This window comes from Pavona decussata, unplaced genomic scaffold (assembly GCF_977016875.1).
Source record: "Pavona decussata unplaced genomic scaffold, jaPavDecu1.1 SCAFFOLD_211, whole genome shotgun sequence".
Lineage (NCBI taxonomy): Eukaryota > Metazoa > Cnidaria > Anthozoa > Scleractinia > Agariciidae > Pavona > Pavona decussata.
This window is the reverse complement of record NW_028145616.1, coordinates 310122-332966: the sequence shown is the minus strand read 5'-3', so window position 1 is coordinate 332966 and position 22845 is coordinate 310122. Positions and strand designations below refer to the sequence as shown.

Sequence of the window (22845 nt, the reverse complement as noted above, 5' to 3'; positions counted from 1 at the left end):
GGGGAAAGAACAGGCCAAGGCGAAGTTATCTTCGGTTATAAATAATTTCTGTTGGAATGCCAAGAACCAATTTCCGATTTTTTTTTTTCGCAGAAGGCTTTAAACAAACTCTTCAAAACTATACTCACTGATACATCTTATTTTCTTCACAACATCTAAGGGCACCCATCATCGGAGACCCAGGGGCAGTTAGTGGGGTAAAAGGGATTTTTATAGTAAACTTTCGCCCACTTAGATCCCTTTTACCCCACCAACTGCCCCTGGGTCTCCAAGGATGAAGGGCACCACGCACCACATTGTTAACTATATCTTAACAATGCTAAACTTTTTACGTTTACGCAAGCCGTTCATACGTCGCTTCTTAACTATTTACGTAAGTAAAGCAGGCTAAATTTACGTCTGTACGCGCGTAACATTTACGCGACAGTGGAAATCCACCTTTACAACCATTCGTTTAAAATCTGTGCCAACACTAGCACACTGGAGAGGGTCGGCTAGTATCGGTATATTTTTTAAAACGTTGACTTTGCATGACCGGTGCAAAATGAAAGCTATTGAGAGGAATTTTCCATATCGTACAAATTGTTTCCTTTACCAGGTATTCAAAACAAACAAACTAATAAAAACAAAATGACAACCGCATTCCAGCAATTATCATGGATATGCAATTACATAGGACAAAATCTGATCCGAGTTTCGGATAGACGTCGGGCACATGACCGCACCGACTGAACGGACTCGTAGCGAGCACTTGGCCATGTTTAATGCGTTCATTTTCATTTTCTTTGCTTTGGTATTGGAGTGGACCATATTAAAAAAAAAAAACAACAACAACAACAACAACAACAAGATTAGAAAAGATTCCGAGTTTTTCTCTTCATCGAGAACTTCAGTTGAGGTACGTAGTCATTAATTACAGTTAGATCAACACAAGAACAGGTACCAGAACAGGTCACAGGTCACATGTCAAACTGTCCTTTTCTGTTTACTTTGGTTTCTAAAATTGAACAGGGATATGAAGAAAGCGAAGGATGGAGCGGCAAGAAGGCTTCGAATCGCTAGCTGTCTTTGCTTATTCTTCATGATTCTTGAATTTGTAGGTAGGTCATTTATGATGTCGTGAAAATAAGTGAGGATGTTAACCGCAAACCGCCGCGGTTTGTCTTGATCGAATATTGTATAGTACACTAATAATATCAACTAAACACTTGTCTGCGGTAAAAGTCTAACACCCTTTATATAATACAATCATTTTTTAAGAGTTTTCGTCTTCCTTGAATTATTGTCAAGTTGTCTTTCAAAGTCAGTCAATCCCTGGGACAGAAAAAACCATTGCTGTTTTGTATAGTCTGTTGATGAAAAACCTAACTCCTGTTCTTTTAAATGGAAAGCCAGAAAGCACAAATTTGGTGCGGTTGTTTGGCTTAAGAAAGTTTATTAATGTGTTGGAATTTATCAACTTCTAAAATTTTGATTTTGCTGAGGGAAAATGTGATTTGCGGCGATACTTGCTAGTAGTCGCCTACGGTACTTCAAACTGACAAGAAAACTTCAATGTCTGGCTCCACTATTCTAGACCAAAAGAGAATCGAAAATTTCTCTCGACTCGGCAGCAAACGCAAATTTTAACCGATTCAAACCGGTAAAATCAAACGCTAGCTTGTCAGCTAATATTGTTTACTTTGGTTCAGTACTGACTGGCATCTTTAAAGGGTCGAGTGTTTAATTGTGCTATTTTCCTAGGCAGGTACCGTTTGTTTACCATTAATTTCGTTTGTTATTTATTCGCTGTTCTGTTCACGGTTTGTGTCAAGTCCAAACGCTCTTACTAAACAGCATTACCATAATTATTGTACTTCCGGCCCCCAAATTTCGTGTAATATTAATGGGATTGAAGTGTACACAATTAATTACATTTGAGATATTAATTTGGTTCACTGGGCGTTTTGTTGTTGTTGTTTTTTATTTTTTGTCGCGCTGTACTAAATTTTAGCCTTTCTTAGAACGGGGTTTGTGCTTATTACAATTTCATTTTTATAACACTTAAGGATACGATAACGATACGATAATCTTTATTTATCCACGGTACAAAATTCGTCAGCTTTAAAAATGCCTAATACTAATATAATAAAAATATTTAAATAATAATAGCTGCTTTCCACGAATGCCGTGCCTTACAGTTCTTTGAGTAATCGTTTAAATTGCCCAAGGGACTCTGCTTCCCTTAAGTTTCAAGTAAGGCTGTTCCAGAGAATGACGCCACTATAGCTGAAGCTGTTTTTGTAATAGTTAGTGCGCGGTAATGGAACATAGAGTTTATTTTCAGAGTCCCTTAGGTTATATGCGACTACTCGCCTTTCAAATTTAGAACTAAGATAGTTTTCGAGCCAACGAGCCAAGGACAGCTCTTAATACAAAGAAATTTTGGCGCTGTTTGTGACTACGCGAGAAGACTAGATCCTTTGGATCAATTAGGGTCGGCCTGAAGAAAACCAGTATTTCTCGGACAATCCCAATATGCGTAGAACGCATGCGCAGTAGTAAAGGGAAGCACTGTCACCCACTGACGTCCCCATGCAAATGAACGAATGAACGAACGAACGAACGAATGACCGAATGAATGAATGAATGAATGAATGAATGAATGAATGAATGAATGAATGAATGAATGAATGAATGAATGAATGAATGAATGAATGAACTTTATTAACGTGTCAATAAAATATCTAACAGAGGGTAAGCCCTCTACAAATAGGGAACACCTAACTATATTAAATTGTACAATGTATAAAAATATTAAGGATTAAGAAATACACATATAACTATGTCTATTTAAAGTACATCAAACAGTGACAAAAGATCGAGGACAAATATCTTTACGGAGAAAATAGTATTGTAAACAGGAAGTCAAGGAATTGCATAGATGGCAGCCAGTGCAACCATCGTTTAAGAGGCTTGATAAATCGCGCTTTCGTTTTTGCGATTTAAAGAGTATTAAGATTGCTTGCAAGTCTCTCCTTTATACTGGATAAGTTATGCCACAGTTTGGGACCAAGGTGTTTGCCATAAGTAGTAGTGTTAAATCTTGTTAGCGCAAAGTCAGTTTTTCTCGGCTGATAAGTATGGTTACTAGGCTGAAATAGATTACAAATTAGCCTGGGACACAAGTTATGTTTTGCTTTGTACATATCAGAATACATATACACTCCATTGCAAAAACGTTGACACCTAAAAAGCATAAACCGTGAACGATGAGACCCAACGAATTTGTGGGTAGTGTTTAAACAATAACTTCATTTCCATAATCAGTAATTTACCATTCTCATTCTTTGCAATAAAAAAATGCAGTGCTGACTTAATTCTTCCGAATAATTTTCTACCAAATATTACTTAAGTTCATTGCCTGTTTTGAACTTAGGCAAATAGTGAATTGTATATCACTCAAATTGGCCCTTGTTAGCCAACTTGCTTTGACAGTTTCCATCATTCACCACGCGCAACTAATTTTGGTCATCAGCCGTCGCACGAGATTAGAATATTATGCAAATAAATTTAGTACACTTATACCCATAAAGCCATTGGGTCTCATCGTTCACGGTTTATGCTTTTAGGTGTCAACGTTTTTGCAATCAAGTGTGTCTTAGAGCCGTCTATTGCACAGAGTGGGTAAATTTGCTTTATCTAATTAAAAGCTGTTGGTAAATAATCAAGATGTGTTTCGCTATTCCCTAAAGACAGTCCGCAAACCCCATTCTTGTAGTCTCTCTAATCTACGAGTGTCTGAGACCCTGTAAAAGTGCCATACTGTACTATATGGCAGTAAGTGACTGGTGGGGAAGAATTGCCGATTTATAGAGTTGTAACTTTGCCATGGTAGGTATCAGATTCCTTAACCGCATCAGCACGCTTATCCTCTGACTACTTACCTTCGTACATATGTTACTGATAGGTTCGTTAAAGTTGAGTCTACTATCAATAGTCACGCCAAGGAGTTTTAGCGATGCAATCGCTAACCAAAAGATCGTAGGCTCTGGGGAACGAGGATGCGTTTGAACCTTAAAGAAGTACAACATGAAAATAGCCGTAATTAATGGTAACTGACCAAAGCTTATATTACACTGTAATTAATCTATCATCTGTCTACAACCATAGGAGGATACATTGCCAATAGCCTCGCTATCATGACAGATGCCGCTCACTTGCTTTCAGATTTCGCGGGTTTTATGATCTCTTTACTAGCGCTTTGGATGGCTACAAAGCCCGCTACTACAACTCTATCGTTTGGATGGCACCGTGCAGGTACTTAACGATTTTTATTACACAGCTCGAGTTTTTGTTGTTGTTGTTGTTGTTGTTGACTGGAAGAGTTTGTGACTACAGTGCAGACACATGACTTCATTCGTGTAAATTCCGTAAATTCCTCACTCGAAAAATTTTGCATAAAGTGTCAGTTTGTTAGCCAATCACAACACCTGTTAGCCTTGTAATGGCCAATAGACGCACACAGTGGTTCTTGATCACCCCAGGGTATTGCTAATGAAAGGACTTGTACTATACCAGGACAACTCCAGAGACTTATAGGCCAGCCTCGTTCCCAGCTTCTCCTTTCTTCCCACCCCTGGAGAGGTTAGAGAGAACTTGGGAAGGAGATCCTCGGATGCCTGAGCTGTCTTAACCGTGGTCAAACGCAAAAAAAAAAAGTACATTAAAGACAAGTTTTTTTTACTTGAGAACTCATGGTTGAGAAGTTTTTTTTGTGAGTCTGTCAGTTTACAAATCATTTTAGGATATACTAACTACGTCTCTGGATATCATGAGGTTCATCGGTTTTCCTACGTCATAAAATCCAAATATAAAACGAAAACACAGCCAGGTCATAGCACTGACGAGTCTCCATTTTTATAAACAATCTTTAAACTTTTTTTTTCAAGTAAATCATAATTTTTTTTAGTTAACTCATTAACTCACAGACTCACAAGACTAAAGTGGTGCTTCGAAGTGAAAGTGATGCCGCTTCTGCAGTATCATAGGAAGATGACAAATTATCATTCAACACATTGTAACATTGCTCAAATATGGTCACGTTGCACTGAACATTCCTCATCCGTACACAAAAGATACCTTGCGCATGCGTTATACGTAATTTCGTGTGTCGTGGAGAAAAACGGCAAAATACAGATCGTCTGAAGCTATTCCGCGATAAAACTGTGCTTTGCTACCAATTTGTTGAAGAATAAAACAATTATCAGTCTTCAATTTATTTATTTATTTAATTTCAGTATTTATCCAGGGGCATTCAATTTAGCAGGGCTAGTTTAAATGGAGCCCTGAATATCTCCTGATTTTAGCCAAGTCGGCCTACGGCCTCGTCGGCTAAGTAACAGGCGATATTCCGCGCGATTTTACAGGATAATTGTTAATGATTTGTACGAAGCAATCAGCGCTCAGATCAAAATGTGCACTGCAAGCTAAGCGTGGGAAAACAAACAACAGGAGTCATAAATTATGTCGCGTTTTAATACCTTGTGAATTTTCAGAGGTGATGGGAGCCGTGATGTCCGTCCTGTTTATCTGGGTACTTACGGGTGTTTTGGTTTATTTGGCGGTACAAAGAATCATGACGAAGCAATACGACATAGATGCACAGGTCATGCTGCTGACCGCCTCTGCTGGGCTCATCATCAACATTATGTAAGTCATCCTGAACTTTACTTTCTTCGTTCTTGAATACATGAAGCTGTAAAGAGATCATTGTATCTTATAGTCAGTTACATTCTTTAGTGCGACAATTCAAATGAAAGCCATCAATAGAAGGATTTAGAATGACGCTTGTGGAATATGGCAAACGGCAGAAATGACCACGTGACCATGTTTAACCTATATTTGCCGCTCGCTATTTTCAATTTCTCAGTAAAATTGAGTAGTTTTTGGGTTTGCCATAAAGGCCAGCGCCCTGTTGTACAAAGCTCGATCAAACTAATCCTGGATTAACGCGAACGTTGATTCGAATTTAATGGCTTATCATCAAAGATTCTTCCAAAGATTTTGTCCCTCAGTTTTGACTTTAGACTTGTCTTTAACATTAGCTTGAAATTAGATTTCAAAAACCGCTTTTAATGAGCGAGATGTAAACCTCGGTTAACTTTTAATCGTGGCTTAGCGTTAATCGGCCTTCGAGCAACGAGGGTTGTCCAATATAGACAAACTGATACGGTCTGAAAAAACAGCCTCACGACCCGCACGGTTTGACTAACTGATACGGTCTGAAAACACATCGTTAAGGCCCTTTTCGGTCCGTATCCCGTCCGTAAATTGCATGTCATTAACAAATAAGGAAACGAAGAATATATTCACGTCTTCAGTATAGTCTATTATAAACAAAAAGGCAATTGCAAGGGGAGCTACCATGGTATCAATACCATTTTCATTCCGGTTTAAAAACCATATGCCGCGAGCGTTTGTACAAACAAAATTTTGCAGACTAACGATAGAGTGATCGAGGTATCTTTAGGAACAAAATGTTGAAGCTTAAAGGAATGCGAAACGTAAAGTTACACAGTGTTTACACTGAAATTACTTTTTCGCACAGCTACCATATGCATTCGTAGAGATCTAGTCATGACATTTTTGGACCATGCCAGTAGCTCGTAAACCAAAATTAACACAGGTGACAAAAACGAATCAAAATTAAATGAACCACATGAAAACCAGCTTAACATTCCAGTCTACCTATGAATAGCCTGCATAACAGGCGCTTATTGAGCCGAGCGGGAAAAGAGAGACATAAGCGCGAAGCGCGAGACGAGGGGGGTTATTTTTCTCTTCCCCTCGTCTCGCGATCCGCGCTCGCGAGTCGCGCTTCGCGCTCACTGTGTCTCTGTACCCGCTCAGCTCAATAAGCGCCTGTTATGCAGGCTAACCAATGAAATTAAAAATTGATTTAATCCTTCATTCACTTTGACTTTTTAATTGATAAAAGAAAAAACAGCGATCGAGAGGCAGTTTTGTTTGGTTTCAAAATTTTCTAGATTCAAGTGGCATTTCCATTAAAATTTCTGAAAAATGTGTATTAGCAGTATAGTTAGCCTGCACCGCAGACGAAATCAACTGCCGGTAAATTAGCAACTGCGAATTAGCGCCCAAAACTTGTTCTATACCCCATCGGCATACCGGGATCTGAGTACACTCTGTGATTGGCTTTTGCTCAAGGTCAATTTTCGATTGGTCTGGTTTTAGCCAATTAGAAAGGAAGGGATTTCGAAAGGGATTTCCGGCATATTTAATTTAATTCTTCGTTGAGGGTCTAGAACAAGGTTTTGGGCGCTTATAATTCGTAGACGGTATTTACCGGTGGTTGATTCCGTCTGCTGCGTAGGTTACTGGGGAGCTTAAGCAACGACGACGGCGACGGCAACGACAACGCCGCAAAGCAATAGCTTTAATGAGTAAAAACAATCACTCTGTACGTGCGTTTTACATTTTGGTACATTTCTTTGCCGTCCTCTGCAAAACAACAACGTGAAATGATCACATTCAAGGTTTTGTGGACTAAACTGGAACGCACTACGGTAAATTTTTCATTTTCTTTCTTATCTTGTACGCCACTCTTACCAATTTGGTTCCTGGATAGTTCGCCATTTTTGTAAAAGTTGAGCGAGTTAAAATAATCAACAAAGTAGCACAAAGGAAATAAAGATATATTTTCGGGTGAAGTTTTCGTTGCCGTTGCCGTCGTCGTTGCTTAGGCTCCCTAAAGCCGGCGACACACCTGGCGATTTTATACGCCAAACGCGGCAAATTTGATCGCCAGCGAAAATCGCAAGCGATTTTCGCAACCGATGTGGCAGTTTTGAGAATCCACGTGTTAAAATCGCCCAACCTGATGGGTTGACTTTACTGGCGATTCGCAGTAATGACCGTAGAAATCGCGGGAACGGGCACACTTGGCGCCGGAATTTAATCACCGATATCTGACATGCCAGATATCGACGATTTTCTACGCCGATCGCGGCGATCGGCGAAAATCACAATCGCTGCACCGGGCACACCTGGCGATTTTCGCCGATCGCAGCGATCGGCGTATAAAGTCGCCAAGTGTGCCGGCTTCAGTCAGCACTGAAATAGCATTCCTAAGCGGTTACGGACAAATCTCAATTTCTTATTCCACTGTTCTTCAAACAGATTAGGTATCATACTCCATCAAAAGGGACATGGACACAGCCATGGGCTTAGTCAACAAAAGAAAAAGAACTGTAAGACAACTTCTCCATCCAGCTTTATAATAGTGGAAGAGGAAGAGAACGTGAACGTGCGAGCTGCGTTCATTCACGTCTTAGGTGACTTTCTCCAAAGTATAGGAGTTTTTATCGCTGCTCTTCTTATTTGGTTTAAGGTGAGTTCTGTTTTGACCCAAATTCAGCATCTGCAACAATCAATAAATGTTTATTTTCAAAAATATAACATAAGTATAGTGGCTTGCTTGCCCCGCAAATACACTCTTTTTTATAAGCACCTTTTTTGTAAGAGTGTCCAGGCTGAGATTAGCCAAAATTTTAAGAACATACTTAGACTTTCTCAAAGTCGCTCGCTCGCTTCTCATTGAATGGACCTCTCGCTCGCTCGCGCTCCGCGCTCGCTCGCTCGAGCTCTGACGATCGCGCTTCGCGCTCTCTAAGCTGTTATCCTGTAGGAGATTCAGTTTCAGTTTTTGTTTAAATGACTTAAGGCGAAATTAATTGTTTCAAGTTCTCGTCTAGATCATTCCAGATAGCATAACTGCAACAGCCAAACGAATTCTGTTGAATTTGCCAGAATTAGTTCTAACAGTATTAACACAAAATACAATGACTCGGGTATCGTACGTAGTATAACTGGTATTCAGGAGGCTTTCACCAAGTCGCTCTCTTTATTCCGTGAGCCGGAACACATGAAATAAAGCTTGAGTTCTCTGCACCTCATTTACCATAATTCAGTGAACCCAACAACCTTCATATATATGTTTTTCCCTTTTAAAGGTGAATTCGAAGAAACCAGTAGGAGCTACCCTAATTTATCCCATGCCTTAGAGAATACAGCCAATCAGAACCCTAGAAACCCGTTGCATATTCTGCGGTATGCAACGACCGGTAGTATTCCACGAAAAAATCCCGGCGTTCCTCGCGACCTACAAATTTTTCCCGCCGAAAGATTGATTGAAGAGCCTACGACGGGAAGAAAAACAATGTTAACAACTAAAACATGGAAGAAGAATACCCCAGTTTTGACCTTAATTTTGAATTCCTGGAACCAGACGTCGAACAGCTAGGGAAGTTAATTCAATGAGTTGCATGGGATAAATTAGTTATGCAATGCTTTCTCGTGGTATACCGTGAATATCCCACTCGTAGCTTAATTTTTCTTTGTATGCGTGACACTCGCCTAAGGGTTCATGTGGATACTAAGAAAAATCAAGTCTCTCGTGAGATATTTCACGGTATACCTTTCGAAAGCATTGTATAACTAGTTTCAAAATTCCACGGAATAAAAAGTCACAGTCCTTTTTAGGTTCGTTCATAAATTTTTCCTTGCACCAGTGGTGAAAGAAATATTTCATGACATTGCTTAAAGAACATACACAGGAAGAAGACAAATTCCACGGAACTGTTCTGGGCAATATCAACGGGGCTTAAAAAAAATAAACAAACAACAACAACAACAACAACAACAACAATCTCGAGCAAATCCGCATGATATATAATATACCCAATAATTTTATGTAGATGACTTCCACCTCCTCTACAATGGAGACAGAAATCAAAGTATTTCGTCTGCTATTGAGACATTTTAGGAGATAGATGAACTCAATTAGACCACAGTTGACACATGTACGCATTGAGTACCCATTTTCGTTATCAGTGGTCAAACGTTTGAGAAACCTCGTTGATTTTTTCTCCTTTATTTTGCAGCCTTCATGGGCGATCGCAGATCCAATATGTACGTTTGTATTTTCTCTGATCGTTCTAGGAACCACTTTAGCTATTCTTAAAGACGCTCTAATAGTTCTAATGGAAGGTAAGTAAATCACCAAATGAGTGTACTAAATATTCCTTGCTGTCTGTTTAACGTACTAAATGAAGAACGCGTTGCGTTATTTCAATAGGGAGTTTAAGAAACGAGGACGGCAACGGTAACGAGAACGCCACAAAAAAATGGGCTTAATGAGCAAAAACAATCGCTCTGCACGTGCGTTTTACATTTTGGTACATTTCTTTGCCGTCCTCTGCAAAACAACAACGTGAAATGACCAAATTTTAGGTTTTCTCGAGAAGGGGAGCGTATGGCGCAAAATCTTCTTTATTTTTCCTTACTTTGACGTCGTTCATACTAATTTAGTTCCTGGAGAGTTCGCTAGCATTTTCCAAGTTAAACAAATTTAAATGATTGCGAAAGAGTTACAAAAACGAGAAGTTGTATTCTTAAATGACGTTCTCGTTACCATTGCCGTCCTCGTTTCTTAAACTCCCTAATTTACCACTGTTCACTCCATTTAGAATCTCCATCTTTGCTCACATTAGCTGGGCGCAAGTAGGAGTCAAACAGTATTGTGATATTTGTTTGTTTTTTGGTTGCGCTTTTCGACGTAAATTTCATGTTCCTTTTTCGATCTACTTTGCGTAGCCTGCATGCGCGTTCTCCAAAGGAGGAGGATGGGTGGGTACCGTACGGAGTCCGCTTCCTCTACGTTCGTTTGGGGTTCGCTAAGCAAGCCAATCCGCGCTAGCCTGACATGTGAAAAGTATCTGAGAGCAACCCAAAATTTGCGTGTATTTCCACATCTCCCTAGTGGAAACGTATGCACCTTCGCCCCTCCATGTGATGACGATGACGATGATGATGATAATGATGCCGTGCTGAAGGTCTGGCAGTGGGCCATTTCCAAGTTACTTTAAACATCTTTATGAAAGCGAGCTTTCCTGAATACTTTTTATTCCATTCACATGTGAACAAAACTAATTTTCACAGGAAGACCTTTGCACTTAGCCTAATTTTCGAAACGAGGTTCAAAGCAACTCGGAAATGGCCTATCCGTCAGGACCCAGTTGTGTTGGTAACGAGTAGGGACTGGAACTAGTCAAATTCGCACGTGATCATTTGTATCAGATTTCTCGGATAGATTCTTGTTTTGAGTGTGACTCTCGAAGGAACTCTGGAACATTATACTTCTAAATGTAGCGGAATTTATCTTGTACGTCGGAAATAGCGGAATTCTTTCTGGCAAGATTTCCGCACAGCCCCATACATTAATTATGCATACAGTCTTTGTTCAAAGGAAACAATAGGGATGACAATAGTGCGCCGTTGGGATTACTTCGCTTTGTTCCTCTTAGTTTTATATTTTCTTTTTAAGTCTATATGGGCTTTGCCGAAATCTTCGAATTTTAGGGAAAAAATACGGAAAATCTAAACAAAATTTGACAATTTTAGCAATTTTTAGGCATTTTAATTTGTCCTCGTTTCAAAAGTGTTTAGAATTGAGTGACATGTTTTCGCATGGCCGTAAAAATAAAGGCAGATTAACCAGTGGTTTTTAAACGCGACTGACGTAAACTATCAAAAATAAAGTATTTCTTTACCTTTCTTTTTGTTTTACGTTCTATTTTTGCTGCTGTCGTTCCTAAAATAAAGCCAGAGGTTCTCGCTAACATAGACGTGCGGGCTTCATGTGTTACGGTATCTGATATTTCGTCTACCTCCGGTGTATCTCGAAGAGCGCATAGAGCGCTACAATGCTTTGTCAGTCCTGGTGAACTTCGTAAAGGCTGGCATCTTACAATATATGCCAATATTGCTCGTCTTTAGGACATTCTTGCACCCAACTGGCGGACATTTCACGGACGGCACGTTTAGATTGTGTCCCTTGTACTATTCTGTTCACCATTCGTAATCCGCAAGGATATTGGGCGACTTTAAAAGGTGATTAAAGGCTTGGAACGATGGGCGAATCTCAGTCAAATTACAGACGTAGTAGCATGGCATTGACGTAGGGGAAGCGATGGACGAAACAGCAAAGGACGCAAAAATAATAAGACGACGATTCGGAGCACAAGCAACAACTACACGATTTGAAGTCGGCCAAGACTCGTTAATGCTCTATAACTCACTATAACATGGTTGCATGGGGCTATGACTAGGAGAAATACACAAACCGAGACTGGCCAATCAAGGGGCGAAAATGACGCATTTTCCCGTGAAAATTACAAGGCAAGTGCAACGCACAGGAAAAAAATTACCTCTGTATTGTTATGTAGATTTTTAAAGGCTTACAAAAAATAAAATATATTTGTTGAGGGGTAATTTCCAACAAATCCCTTGTAGTCTAGTGGTAAAGCAGATGGGCAGGGAATCCAACGCTAACAGTAAGGCTTCAGTTCAAGGCACGGTATGGTGGGTAGACCGAAAAAAAAAAAAGAAAGAAAAAGAAAAGCGTTAGGGGGCTGGGTTAGAGAAATAAAGAAAATGGGTTTGGGAAAATGGAGAGAGAAGAGGAGAAAAAGTCATCACACGACGAAACCCTCTTTTATTGACGCAGTAAGTATTATTTGCAATGTATATATGCAAAACACATGGGAATAGGTTATTGTCTTTTAAAACAATGAAGCGCATACATAATTAATACATCAGCATGCATAATTAATGTATGGGGCTGTGCGGAAATTTTTCCCTTTCTGGCAAGATTTCCGCACAGCCCCATACATTAATTATGCATACAGTCTTTGTTCAAAGGAAACAATAGGGATGACAATAGTGCGCCGTTGGGATTACTTCGCTTTGTTCCTCTTAGTTTTATATTTTCTTTTTAAGTCTATATGGGCTTTGCCGAAATCTTCGAATTTTAGGGAAAAAATACGGAAAATCTAAACAAAATTTGACAATTTTAGCAATTTTTAGGCATTTTAATTTGTCCTCGTTTCAAAAGTGTTTAGAATTGAGTGACATGTTTTCGCATGGCCGTAAAAATAAAGGCAGATTAACCAGTGGTTTTTAAACGCGACTGACGTAAACTATCAAAAATAAAGTATTTCTTTACCTTTCTTTTTGTTTTACGTTCTATTTTTGCTGCTGTCGTTCCTAAAATAAAGCCAGAGGTTCTCGCTAACATAGACGTGCGGGCTTCATGTGTTACGGTATCTGATATTTCGTCTACCTCCGGTGTATCTCGAAGAGCGCATAGAGCGCTACAATGCTTTGTCAGTCCTGGTGAACTTCGTAAAGGCTGGCATCTTACAATATATGCCAATATTGCTCGTCTTTAGGACATTCTTGCACCCAACTGGCGGACATTTCACGGACGGCACGTTTAGATTGTGTCCCTTGTACTATTCTGTTCACCATTCGTAATCCGCAAGGATATTGGGCGACTTTAAAAGGTGATTAAAGGCTTGGAACGATGGGCGAATCTCAGTCAAATTACAGACGTAGTAGCATGGCATTGACGTAGGGGAAGCGATGGACGAAACAGCAAAGGACGCAAAAATAATAAGACGACGATTCGGAGCACAAGCAACAACTACACGATTTGAAGTCGGCCAAGACTCGTTAATGCTCTATAACTCACTATAACATGGTTGCATGGGGCTATGACTAGGAGAAATACACAAACCGAGACTGGCCAATCAAGGGGCGAAAATGACGCATTTTCCCGTGAAAATTACAAGGCAAGTGCAACGCACAGGAAAAAAATTACCTCTGTATTGTTATGTAGATTTTTAAAGGCTTACAAAAAATAAAATATATTTGTTGAGGGGTAATTTCCAACAAATCCCTTGTAGTCTAGTGGTAAAGCAGATGGGCAGGGAATCCAACGCTAACAGTAAGGCTTCAGTTCAAGGCACGGTATGGTGGGTAGACCGAAAAAAAAAAAAGAAAGAAAAAGAAAAGCGTTAGGGGGCTGGGTTAGAGAAATAAAGAAAATGGGTTTGGGAAAATGGAGAGAGAAGAGGAGAAAAAGTCATCACACGACGAAACCCTCTTTTATTGACGCAGTAAGTATTATTTGCAATGTATATATGCAAAACACATGGGAATAGGTTATTGTCTTTTAAAACAATGAAGCGCATACATAATTAATACATCAGCATGCATAATTAATGTATGGGGCTGTGCGGAAATTTTTCCTTCTTTCTCAAGGAATGTTATCATGTAATCTTCGAGTTTATCAAGTATTAAAGAGTTTGGTCGAATACAACATTTTGGTGCCGAGACCCGGGAGTGAAAGCAAGGAGAACAGAGCGCGTGTTTTGTGACCTTCGCCATGTCGGATGTCAAAAAGAAAATTCTGGAGCGCTCAGGGTTCAGAGTTCACGTTCGTAAAGTTATGAACGATGTGAAGGAGTTACTCAACAACGGTGATGTGGAAAGCGTCCGACTGAAGCTGAAATCGCAAAAGATTAACCTGGAAAAACATCAGAAGGAAATTGCATCGCTCGATCAAGAAATCGCAGAATTATTGCAAGCCGACGCAATCGAAAAGGAAATTCTGGAGCGCTGCGGTTTTAATGCGTCGTTACAAGAAACGATCTTATTGATAACCTCATGTTTGTCGTCTCCTAAGCAGGAAGCGAATGATGTCGAAGAAACGGTGACATTGCCATCGGCGAGTCCGCAAGGATCTTTCCCTGCTCAAAATGGCGCGAAGGGCACAAACAAGGCAAAGCTACCGAAGCTCACGTTACCTAAGTTTACAGGGGATGCTACAAAATGGACAACATTTTGGGACAGCTTTTCATCCGCAATTCACACGAGTGAGGATCTAAATGAAGTCGACAAATTTCAGTATTTGAAATCATTGTTGGAGGGCGCTGCAGCCGAAACCATTTCTGGTTTACCTCTCACAAGCTCAAATTACAACCATGCGGTCGATCTCCTAAACAAGCGGTTTGGAAGCAAACAAGTTATCATCTCTAAACACATCGAGATGTTAATGCAGTTACCGAAAGTGAGTGATACTGGTGATCTTAAACAATTGCGGCAATTGTTGGACAAAACAGAGTCGGCTGTTCGAAGTTTGCAAGGAATTGGAATTTCCATTGACACGTACGGAACATTCTTAACCCCAGTGATCATGGCGAAAATTCCTCAAGAGTTGCGTTTGATTTTGAGTCGTGGTATGAGCGACGAGTGGGACCTCGACACATTAATAAAGTCGTTTGCAGAGGAGTTACAGATACGAGAAAGGTGTGCTCTGGGTCCAGTGACAGATCAGTCGAAAATGGGAGAAAAACGAGAGTTTGGATATGGATTACGGTTCGGTCAAAACAAGAGACCCCCCACGTCGTCGACACTTGTTTCATACAACGACAGACCTCAACAAAACAAGATGCCTGCTATACTGGCATTACGCGAGATGCCGTAGCTGATTCATTTATTCCAACTTTGTGCTTCGCAGATTTATAAAACCATCCTTGCTAATGGAATAGTTTGAGTCACGAAGATCGCGTTACGTTTCCCTTGTGTTACGCTACTCGGGGTTTCAAGGGAAATTGCGGGAATTCCATTGCGATAACGTAAGCTTCTCAATGACCTCTTTTCTGTCTGCAATTGTGGTCTAAGACTGTCAAAGAAAGAACGATTCCTTCGCCAGGAACTCTCCAATTTCCACCGTTTTAGATGTCGAGTGCTTCTTAGAAGTTATTCTTTTGATTTACCGCTTCAAAATGGTGAAATTTCCGTTTGAAAACGGCACACTTGAGTCCAGAACATGTTAACAATATGGCACCAAATTTAATCCGGATTTGATAAATAAATCAAATGATGCTTTGACGTCACACAGGTAGGGGTGAGTGGGTCCCCTCCCTCGCAATATAAGCGACAAGAATGGATTTTGATTGGCCTGCTTTTGTTGAAGACAATTAGAACAATACATCCCGAGTAGGAGAGGGGAGAGTTTAATGAATAAATTAATATACAGATTTGTGGCTACGAGGAAAAAGAAATCGTCCCGTTTTTAGACACGGTATGCCCCCTCAGGGCATCCCGCGTAATAAGGAAATGTGGTGTACTTTCTGCAGTGGACCGCACCCTTCGGCGAGATGCGCTGTTGTTACGGAGCCAGAAGCGAAGAAAAGAATTCTCCGCCAAAAGGGGCGATGTTTTGGTTGTTTGAGGAGTGGTCATGTGAGCCGAGATTGCCAAGCGAGATGTTATCGTTGTGGCGGGAAACATCATGTATCGCTATGCGGCGTGCAAAACTCTTCACCACAATTCACGCAAGCAAGAAGAACCAATCAGGAACAAACTGTGAGTACAAATTTGTATTTCACCCAAGATGTTAAGAATAATTCTGTTTTGCTGAAAACTGCCAGAGCCAGGGTTGGAAATCCTAATGGAGGAAATTCTTGCCATGTGAGGGTTTTATTTGATTCATGTTCTCAAAGGTCTTACATAAGTACACGGTTGAGGAGCAAGTTAGGCCTGCCCTCATTTGGAAGTGAAACTGTTCTGATTAAAACGTTTGGAAACAATAAAGCCTCGTTGAAGAAATGTGACATTGTTCAATTTGCACTGGAATGCCAAGATCAGTTGAAAGTGTTTGTCAATGCGTATGAAGTTGAACTGATTTGTGGACCCATAGCCAACCAGACCATTGAGATTGCACAGCAAAGTTACCCTCATCTACAAGGCTTACCTCTTGCTGACTATTCCCGTGGTGATGAAGATCTTGAAGTAGATATTATGATTGGTGCTGATTATTACTGGTCCATTGTCCAGAACCATGTGGTACGGGGGGAGTCGCATGGACCTGTAGCAGTTCGTACAAGGCTGGGTTATGTTTTGAGTGGTCCTATTAACATAGCAGGTGCATTGCAGAGCTCATCAAGTGTTAACATGTCGCATGTTATGAAGACAGAGTGTCAAGTAGTTGAAGAAGACTTAAGGTCAGTTGATGTCTCTCTGAAAGAAGAACTGAACAAATTCTGGGACTATGATACTCTGGGAGTGAAGAATAGAGAAGAAGAATTCTATGAAGATTATCTTGCCAAAGTAAAGTTCAATGGTAGCCATTATGAAGTTTCTCTTCCCTTTAAGGAAGAACATCCTACAATTCCAGACAACTACTTGGTAGCACAGAAACGCCTCAGCTCCTCATTAGCAAGATTGAAGTCCAAGCCTGACATTCTACAACAGTATGATGACGTCATTAAGGACCAACTGAACTCTGGTGTTATAGAATTAGTTGACAAGAGTCGTGATCAAGAAGTAGTACCAGGAACTGTGCATTACATTCCTCATAAGGAAGTCGTGAAGGAAGACAGAACCACTACCAAACTACGAGTAGTGTATGATGCTAGTGCTAAATCTCAGAATGAACCAAGTCTGAATGACTGTCTGCTCCCTGGTCCAGCCTTAACACCATTGATCTTTGACATTCTCCTACGATTTCGTCTCCACAGAGTTGCACTGATTGGTGACTTGGAGAAAGCATTTTTAAATGTTGAAGTGGATCCTGAACAGAGGAATTTGTTAAGGTTCTTGTGGATAAATGACATCAGTTCCTCGAATCCGGAAGTCATCATCCTTAGATTCACACGGCTTGTGTTTGGCCTTGTCTGTTCACCGTTCATTTTGAATGTAACCCTGAGAAATCACTTAAGCAAGTATGAGAACATTGATCCAGACTTTGTGAACACTGTTGTCAGAGCTTTGTATGTGGATGACTTTGCAGCTGGAAAGGATTCGGTAAAGGACTGCTTCGAACTTTACGGAAAATTGAAGTTGCGATTCAGAGAAGGAGGTTTCAACATGCGAAAATGGGCATCAAACAGCGAAGAGCTAATTCAGTTGATTGAGAAGGAGGAAGCTAATCTGTCATCATCAACTCAGCCACCTTTGGAAACCAGTCCTTCTTTGACAAAGTCTAGTGTTCTCGAAGAAGACCTCATCAAAGTGATGGGAGTTCCATGGGATAGGAAAGAAGACGGCTTCAAGTTTGATCTTACAACCTTTGCTACGCAAGCACTGGATGGAACACTGACAAAGCGGAAACTGCTGAGCATCACTGCTCGATTTTATGATCCTTTAGGCGTGCTGTCACCAGTTATGTTGCCCTTGAAGTGTATGTTTCAAGAGATATGTCAGCTCAAGATTGGCTGGGATGATGTCCTGCCAGAAGAACTCTGTTTAAAGTGGAAAGAAGTAGCAGAAGACATGTTGAGAGTTTCAGTGATCAGTGTACCTCGCTGTGTCCTAGCTGGGATAGAAGCAGAAGATGTCAAGTCTATTCAACTACACGGTTTTGCAGACGCGAGTAAGATTGCTTATGGTGCAAACATCTACATTCGGGTGACAACCTCTAATGTCAGCTATTCGCAGCTGTTAGCCTCTAAAACTAGGGTGGCACCCTTGAAGGGAGAGACAATTCCTAGATTGGAATTGATGGCAGCATTGACTCTAGCAAACCTGATGACAGCTGTGTACAAGGCATTGGCTTGTACCGTCAAGGTTGATTCTGTGTTCAATTGGATTGATTCTCAGATTGTATGGTGGTGGATTAATGGAGAGTCAAAACAATTCAAGCAGTTTGTGCAGAATCGAGTAACAAAGATTCGAAGTCTCTAGAGTAAAGAACATTGGGGATATTGCCCTTCTGAACTTAACCCAAGTGACATTGCCTCGCGAGGAGCTAAGAGTTCCGATCTTGTTTCCAATGATCTATGGTGGAAAGGAGCACCATTTCTAGAGAAGGAGAAGGATCAATGGCCAAGCCCACCTAATTGTCCTGTTGGTGAAGGAACCCTCTCAGAAGAAACTACAAAGAAATTGAAGAAAGAAGATGCAGATGGAATCTCACAAGTAATGACCGTATTGGTCCAAGCCCCTGAAAACATCTCTGAAGTTGTCCAACCAGAGAGATTTAGCAGTCTCAGCAAGCTTATCAGAGTAACCGCCCTTGTATTGAAGTTCATCAGACGGATTAAAAGAGTTCCAGAAATGCATTCAAATGTTAGTTCACAGGAAATGAATGCTGCAAAAATTCTCTGGTACAAAGACGTTCAAGGGAAACTTGATGAAAGGGAGAGATCAAGTTCGACTTGGGAACAGTTAGGAGTCTTTAAAGATGAAGATGGAGTATTGCGATGCAAGGGAAGGATTCAGAATTCCTCACTTCCATACTCAGCCAAGTTTCCAATCCTGTTACCCAGAAAGCAGCACTTCACAAGATTAGTAATTGCACAAAGTCATGAAAACGTGAAACACAATGGGGTTAGAGAAACTCTCACTGAAACTCGGTCACAGTTCTGGATAATCAAAGGACGGCAAGCTGTCAAGGATGCACTCTCCAAGTACATTACATGTAAGAAGATACAAGGGAGAGCTTTCAGTAGCCCACCTCCTCCACCATTACCTTCATTTCGAGTCTCAGATGATCTGGCCTTCTCCAAAGTTGGTGTAGACTTTGCTGGCCCCCTTTATGTTAAGAATATCTACCAGTCCAAGGGAGACATGTTTAAGTGTTACATTGCTCTATTTACATGTGCAAGTACCAGAGCTGTGCACCTTGAACTCACACCCGATTTGACCGCCAAGTCATTTCTAAGAGTGCTCAAACGTTTCTTTGGAAGACGAGGGATACCCAACCTGTTCATCTCAGATAACGGGAAAACTTTCAAAGATTCAGAAGTTCAGAAGTTCGTTCTTAACAAGAACATTGACTGGAATTTCAATGTGCCCACTGCAAGCTGGTGGGGCGGTTTTTTCGAAATCTGCGTCAAACTTGTGAAAACTTAAAGGTGTCTGAAGAAAGTACTGGGAAATGCAAAGCTTAGTTATGAAGAACTGGAATCAGCTCTGATTGAAACTGAAGGAGTGTTAAATTCCAGGCCGTTAACCTATGTGTACAATGAGTTGTCAGAAGCTCCACTAACACCTTCTCATCTCGTAATTGGTCGACGTCTCTTGGAGCAACCTTCTGCTACCAGTGTACCTCTGAGCACTCTAGCCCGACGGGAACGATATTTGGAGAGTCTCCTCACCCACTTCAGAAATCGTTGGAGGAAAGAATACCTGACTGGCATCAGAGAGTATCAGAAACTTAAAGGAGAACCGAGAAGAACCATTCAAATTGGTGACCTTGTGCACATATATGCGGACAAAACACCTAGACAGCAGTGGAGAATGGGGAAAGTAGAGAAGCTGTTGCGAGGAAGAGATAACGTTGTTCGCTCCGCTGAAGTGGCTACAGTAGACAAATCTCTGCGCAGGATTCTCATCAAGCGTCCAATTCAGAAGCTCTATCCTCTTGAAGTTAATGTGTTTGAGGAAGGAGCAGCTGATATGGGAGCTGTCCAGTGTCACAGAGCGAGGAACATTTGTGTCGTCAGAGATGAAGATATTCCAATTGTGGTTACTGCATCCTAACTTTCAGATCTAAAACTTTGAACATTGGATTGAGTTAAAGAGTTATCTTTACAGTTTCGCCTTATGATTGACTCCGTCAATCAGGGGGGAGTGTGTTGGAAACGAGTAGGGACTGGAACTAGTCAAATTCGCACGTGATCATTTGTATCAGATTTCTCGGATAGATTCTTGTTTTGAGTGTGACTCTCGAAGGAACTCTGGAACATTATACTTCTAAATGTAGCGGAATTTATCTTGTACGTCGGAAATAGCGGAATTCTTTCTCAAGGAATGTTATCATGTAATCTTCGAGTTTATCAAGTATTAAAGAGTTTGGTCGAATACAACAAGTTGTTATTTCTAAGCGCGGATAATTTTATCTAGCGGATAAATCGCTATCCAGTGGACAAAATGTATTAGTTGGAGTTCATTTTATCCGCTGGATAGCGATTTATCCACTGGGTGAAGTTATCCGCTCTTTGAACAACCGGGATCAGGCTTCTTTGGGCAATGCAACAACATTGATAACGGAGAGAGGAGGAGTGTGAACTGTGCTTGAAGAATCTGAATAATTCTGTCTTTTCAGAGGAAACGGAAGTTTGTGAACTTCACAGCAGTTCAAAACTGTTTGGTAAAAAGAAGAAGAAAAAAACCTGCGCTAAATACATTGACACTTAAAGAAAGTGATTTATTTATTTTAACCTCCCTGGGGTTGACAAACTCGCATTTTGAAGGTGGACGTCTCAGTACTGATAAGACACATGATAATGGTAATTGAACTGAGTGGAGTGCAATATAATTTGGACTGAAATCATACGCGTGATTTCAAAATCGAACGAGCGCGCAGCGTGAGTTCGATTTGAAATCACGAGTAGAATTTCAGACCAAATTGCACGACACGAAGTCTAATTACTACTTTAATTTATTACGCCAATTTTGAAATCCCAGTCTTTTTCAATATAAATATTTTATTTTTATTATTTCATTTTCACTTTGATGGGCTAAAAAAGTATGTGATTTAGAGCAATAACAAGTGTAATTCGTGAATAAATCGCACTGTTGAGAGCCAATCAGATTGCTAGGATCACCAATGTTTTCAACACGGGCGGTAATTAAATACAGAAACCAATTTAGCCTCGATTCCAGTTAGCCAACTTTCAATCTGGATTCGATCAACCCCATTCAAATTCCTGTAGCTTACTGCAAAAAGTCTTGTTCGAGTCTGTGGAGACTATTACGACTTAAGTGGCAGGAAAAATAAGCCCACTCAAACACTTAGCTTGGTTTTCACTGATTGCAGGAGTCCCTAAAGGATTTAGTTTTAACACTCTTAAGGCAAGTCTCCTTGAAATCCCAGGAGTATTGGCTGTTCATGATCTGCACGTGTGGTCACTAACAGTAGGAACAACTGCAATTGCGGTTCACCTTGTGATAGGTAAGTAAACAAACGAACAAACAAACACACTGGGTCCCATAATTAAAACTAACTTAATAGCTAACTGAATAACAAAGGGGATGAACGATTCCTAGCTAATTGTCCGACGGACTTGTAAGCCGATTGACTGACTGAATAACCGAATACAAAGGCCTCGTTAATTGTTATTTTGTTCCCCTTCCATCCATTCAGTCATTCAGCCTTCCATTCTCTAATTTCTCACTTGCCAGGCGAGTGAGCCAATTGTCAGTCGGTTGGTCTGCATACCAGGCAGCCAGCCGGCCATCCAGTAAGTCGGTCGGTTAGTCAGCCTGGCCTGTGTATCCAATTTTTCGTTCATCAGTCCGTCCATCCGTCCGTCAGTCTGTCGGTCAACCAGGGAGTTACCTCGCTAGCCAACCTTTGTCTCAGTGGGCCAGTCAGTTAACCGTTTTCTTTCAAAATTAACCAAATCCCAAGCTTTTAAATTTCGTTCTACTATTATTTTTTAAATAGACGATAGCTGCAGCTCACAAACGGCACTAGAGGAAGCGTCACGCATCTGTAGCCAAGAATTTGATATTCAGCATAGTACAATCCAAGTAGAGACGTCCAGTGAGAAAACAGCTGAATGTACCCAGTGTGATGAGCCTACCACATAATATCAAGTCTGACTTGAGAAGAGACGCGACTGGGAAACAAGAAGCAAATGTGCCATAGCTTATCGGAATTCTCATCACTGCTTTACAGACATTTGTATGAGTATGGTTGGGAGAAATTGGTTTGAAGTCAAAGATGATCTGATCTATTTCTCTTCGCGACCTCCCCTCTGGAATCTCCGATAACACTCGGAAAGTAAAGATTACAAAATGATCAACTGCAACCAATAACATCGTCTGTACGAGATCTTGTTGCGAGGCACATGTGAACTGGCTTTCGCTCGCGACTATTTCGCCCCCATTATCTTTACTCGGTTCCGATTATCAGATCCTTTGGTCTCCGAGGATAGACAAAACATTAATAAGGGGATTTACCACAAACTGGAACATGTTACCCAA

The 22845-nt window shown here is 40.7% G+C and overlaps 1 protein-coding gene across 1 annotated transcript; it reads left to right on the top strand.

The window, feature by feature from the left end:
- The first annotated feature begins 1015 nt into the window (after nucleotides 1-1015).
- Nucleotides 1016-22762, top strand: LOC146460515 (proton-coupled zinc antiporter SLC30A2-like). The gene is made up of 7 exons (XM_085088128.1): nucleotides 1016-1100; nucleotides 4153-4299; nucleotides 5538-5691; nucleotides 8182-8392; nucleotides 9945-10050; nucleotides 21674-21808; nucleotides 22304-22762. Exons 1-7 carry the CDS (start codon nucleotides 1016-1018, stop codon nucleotides 22447-22449), a joined length of 984 nt encoding a protein of 327 aa, XP_084944254.1. The 3' UTR covers nucleotides 22450-22762.
- Nucleotides 22763-22845: the final 83 nt, after the last annotated feature.

Excerpts from the sequence above, each read along its gene's own strand:
- LOC146460515 (XM_085088128.1), top strand. The coding sequence starts at position 1,016 with ATGAAGAAAGCGAAGGATGGAGCGGCAAGAAGGCTTCGAATCGCTAGC. Across the intron at positions 5,692-8,181 it reads GGGCTCATCATCAACATTAT|ATTAGGTATCATACTCCATC; the intron begins GTAAGTCATCCT and ends TTCTTCAAACAG. Across the intron at positions 8,393-9,944 it reads CTCTTCTTATTTGGTTTAAG|CCTTCATGGGCGATCGCAGA; the intron begins GTGAGTTCTGTT and ends TTTATTTTGCAG.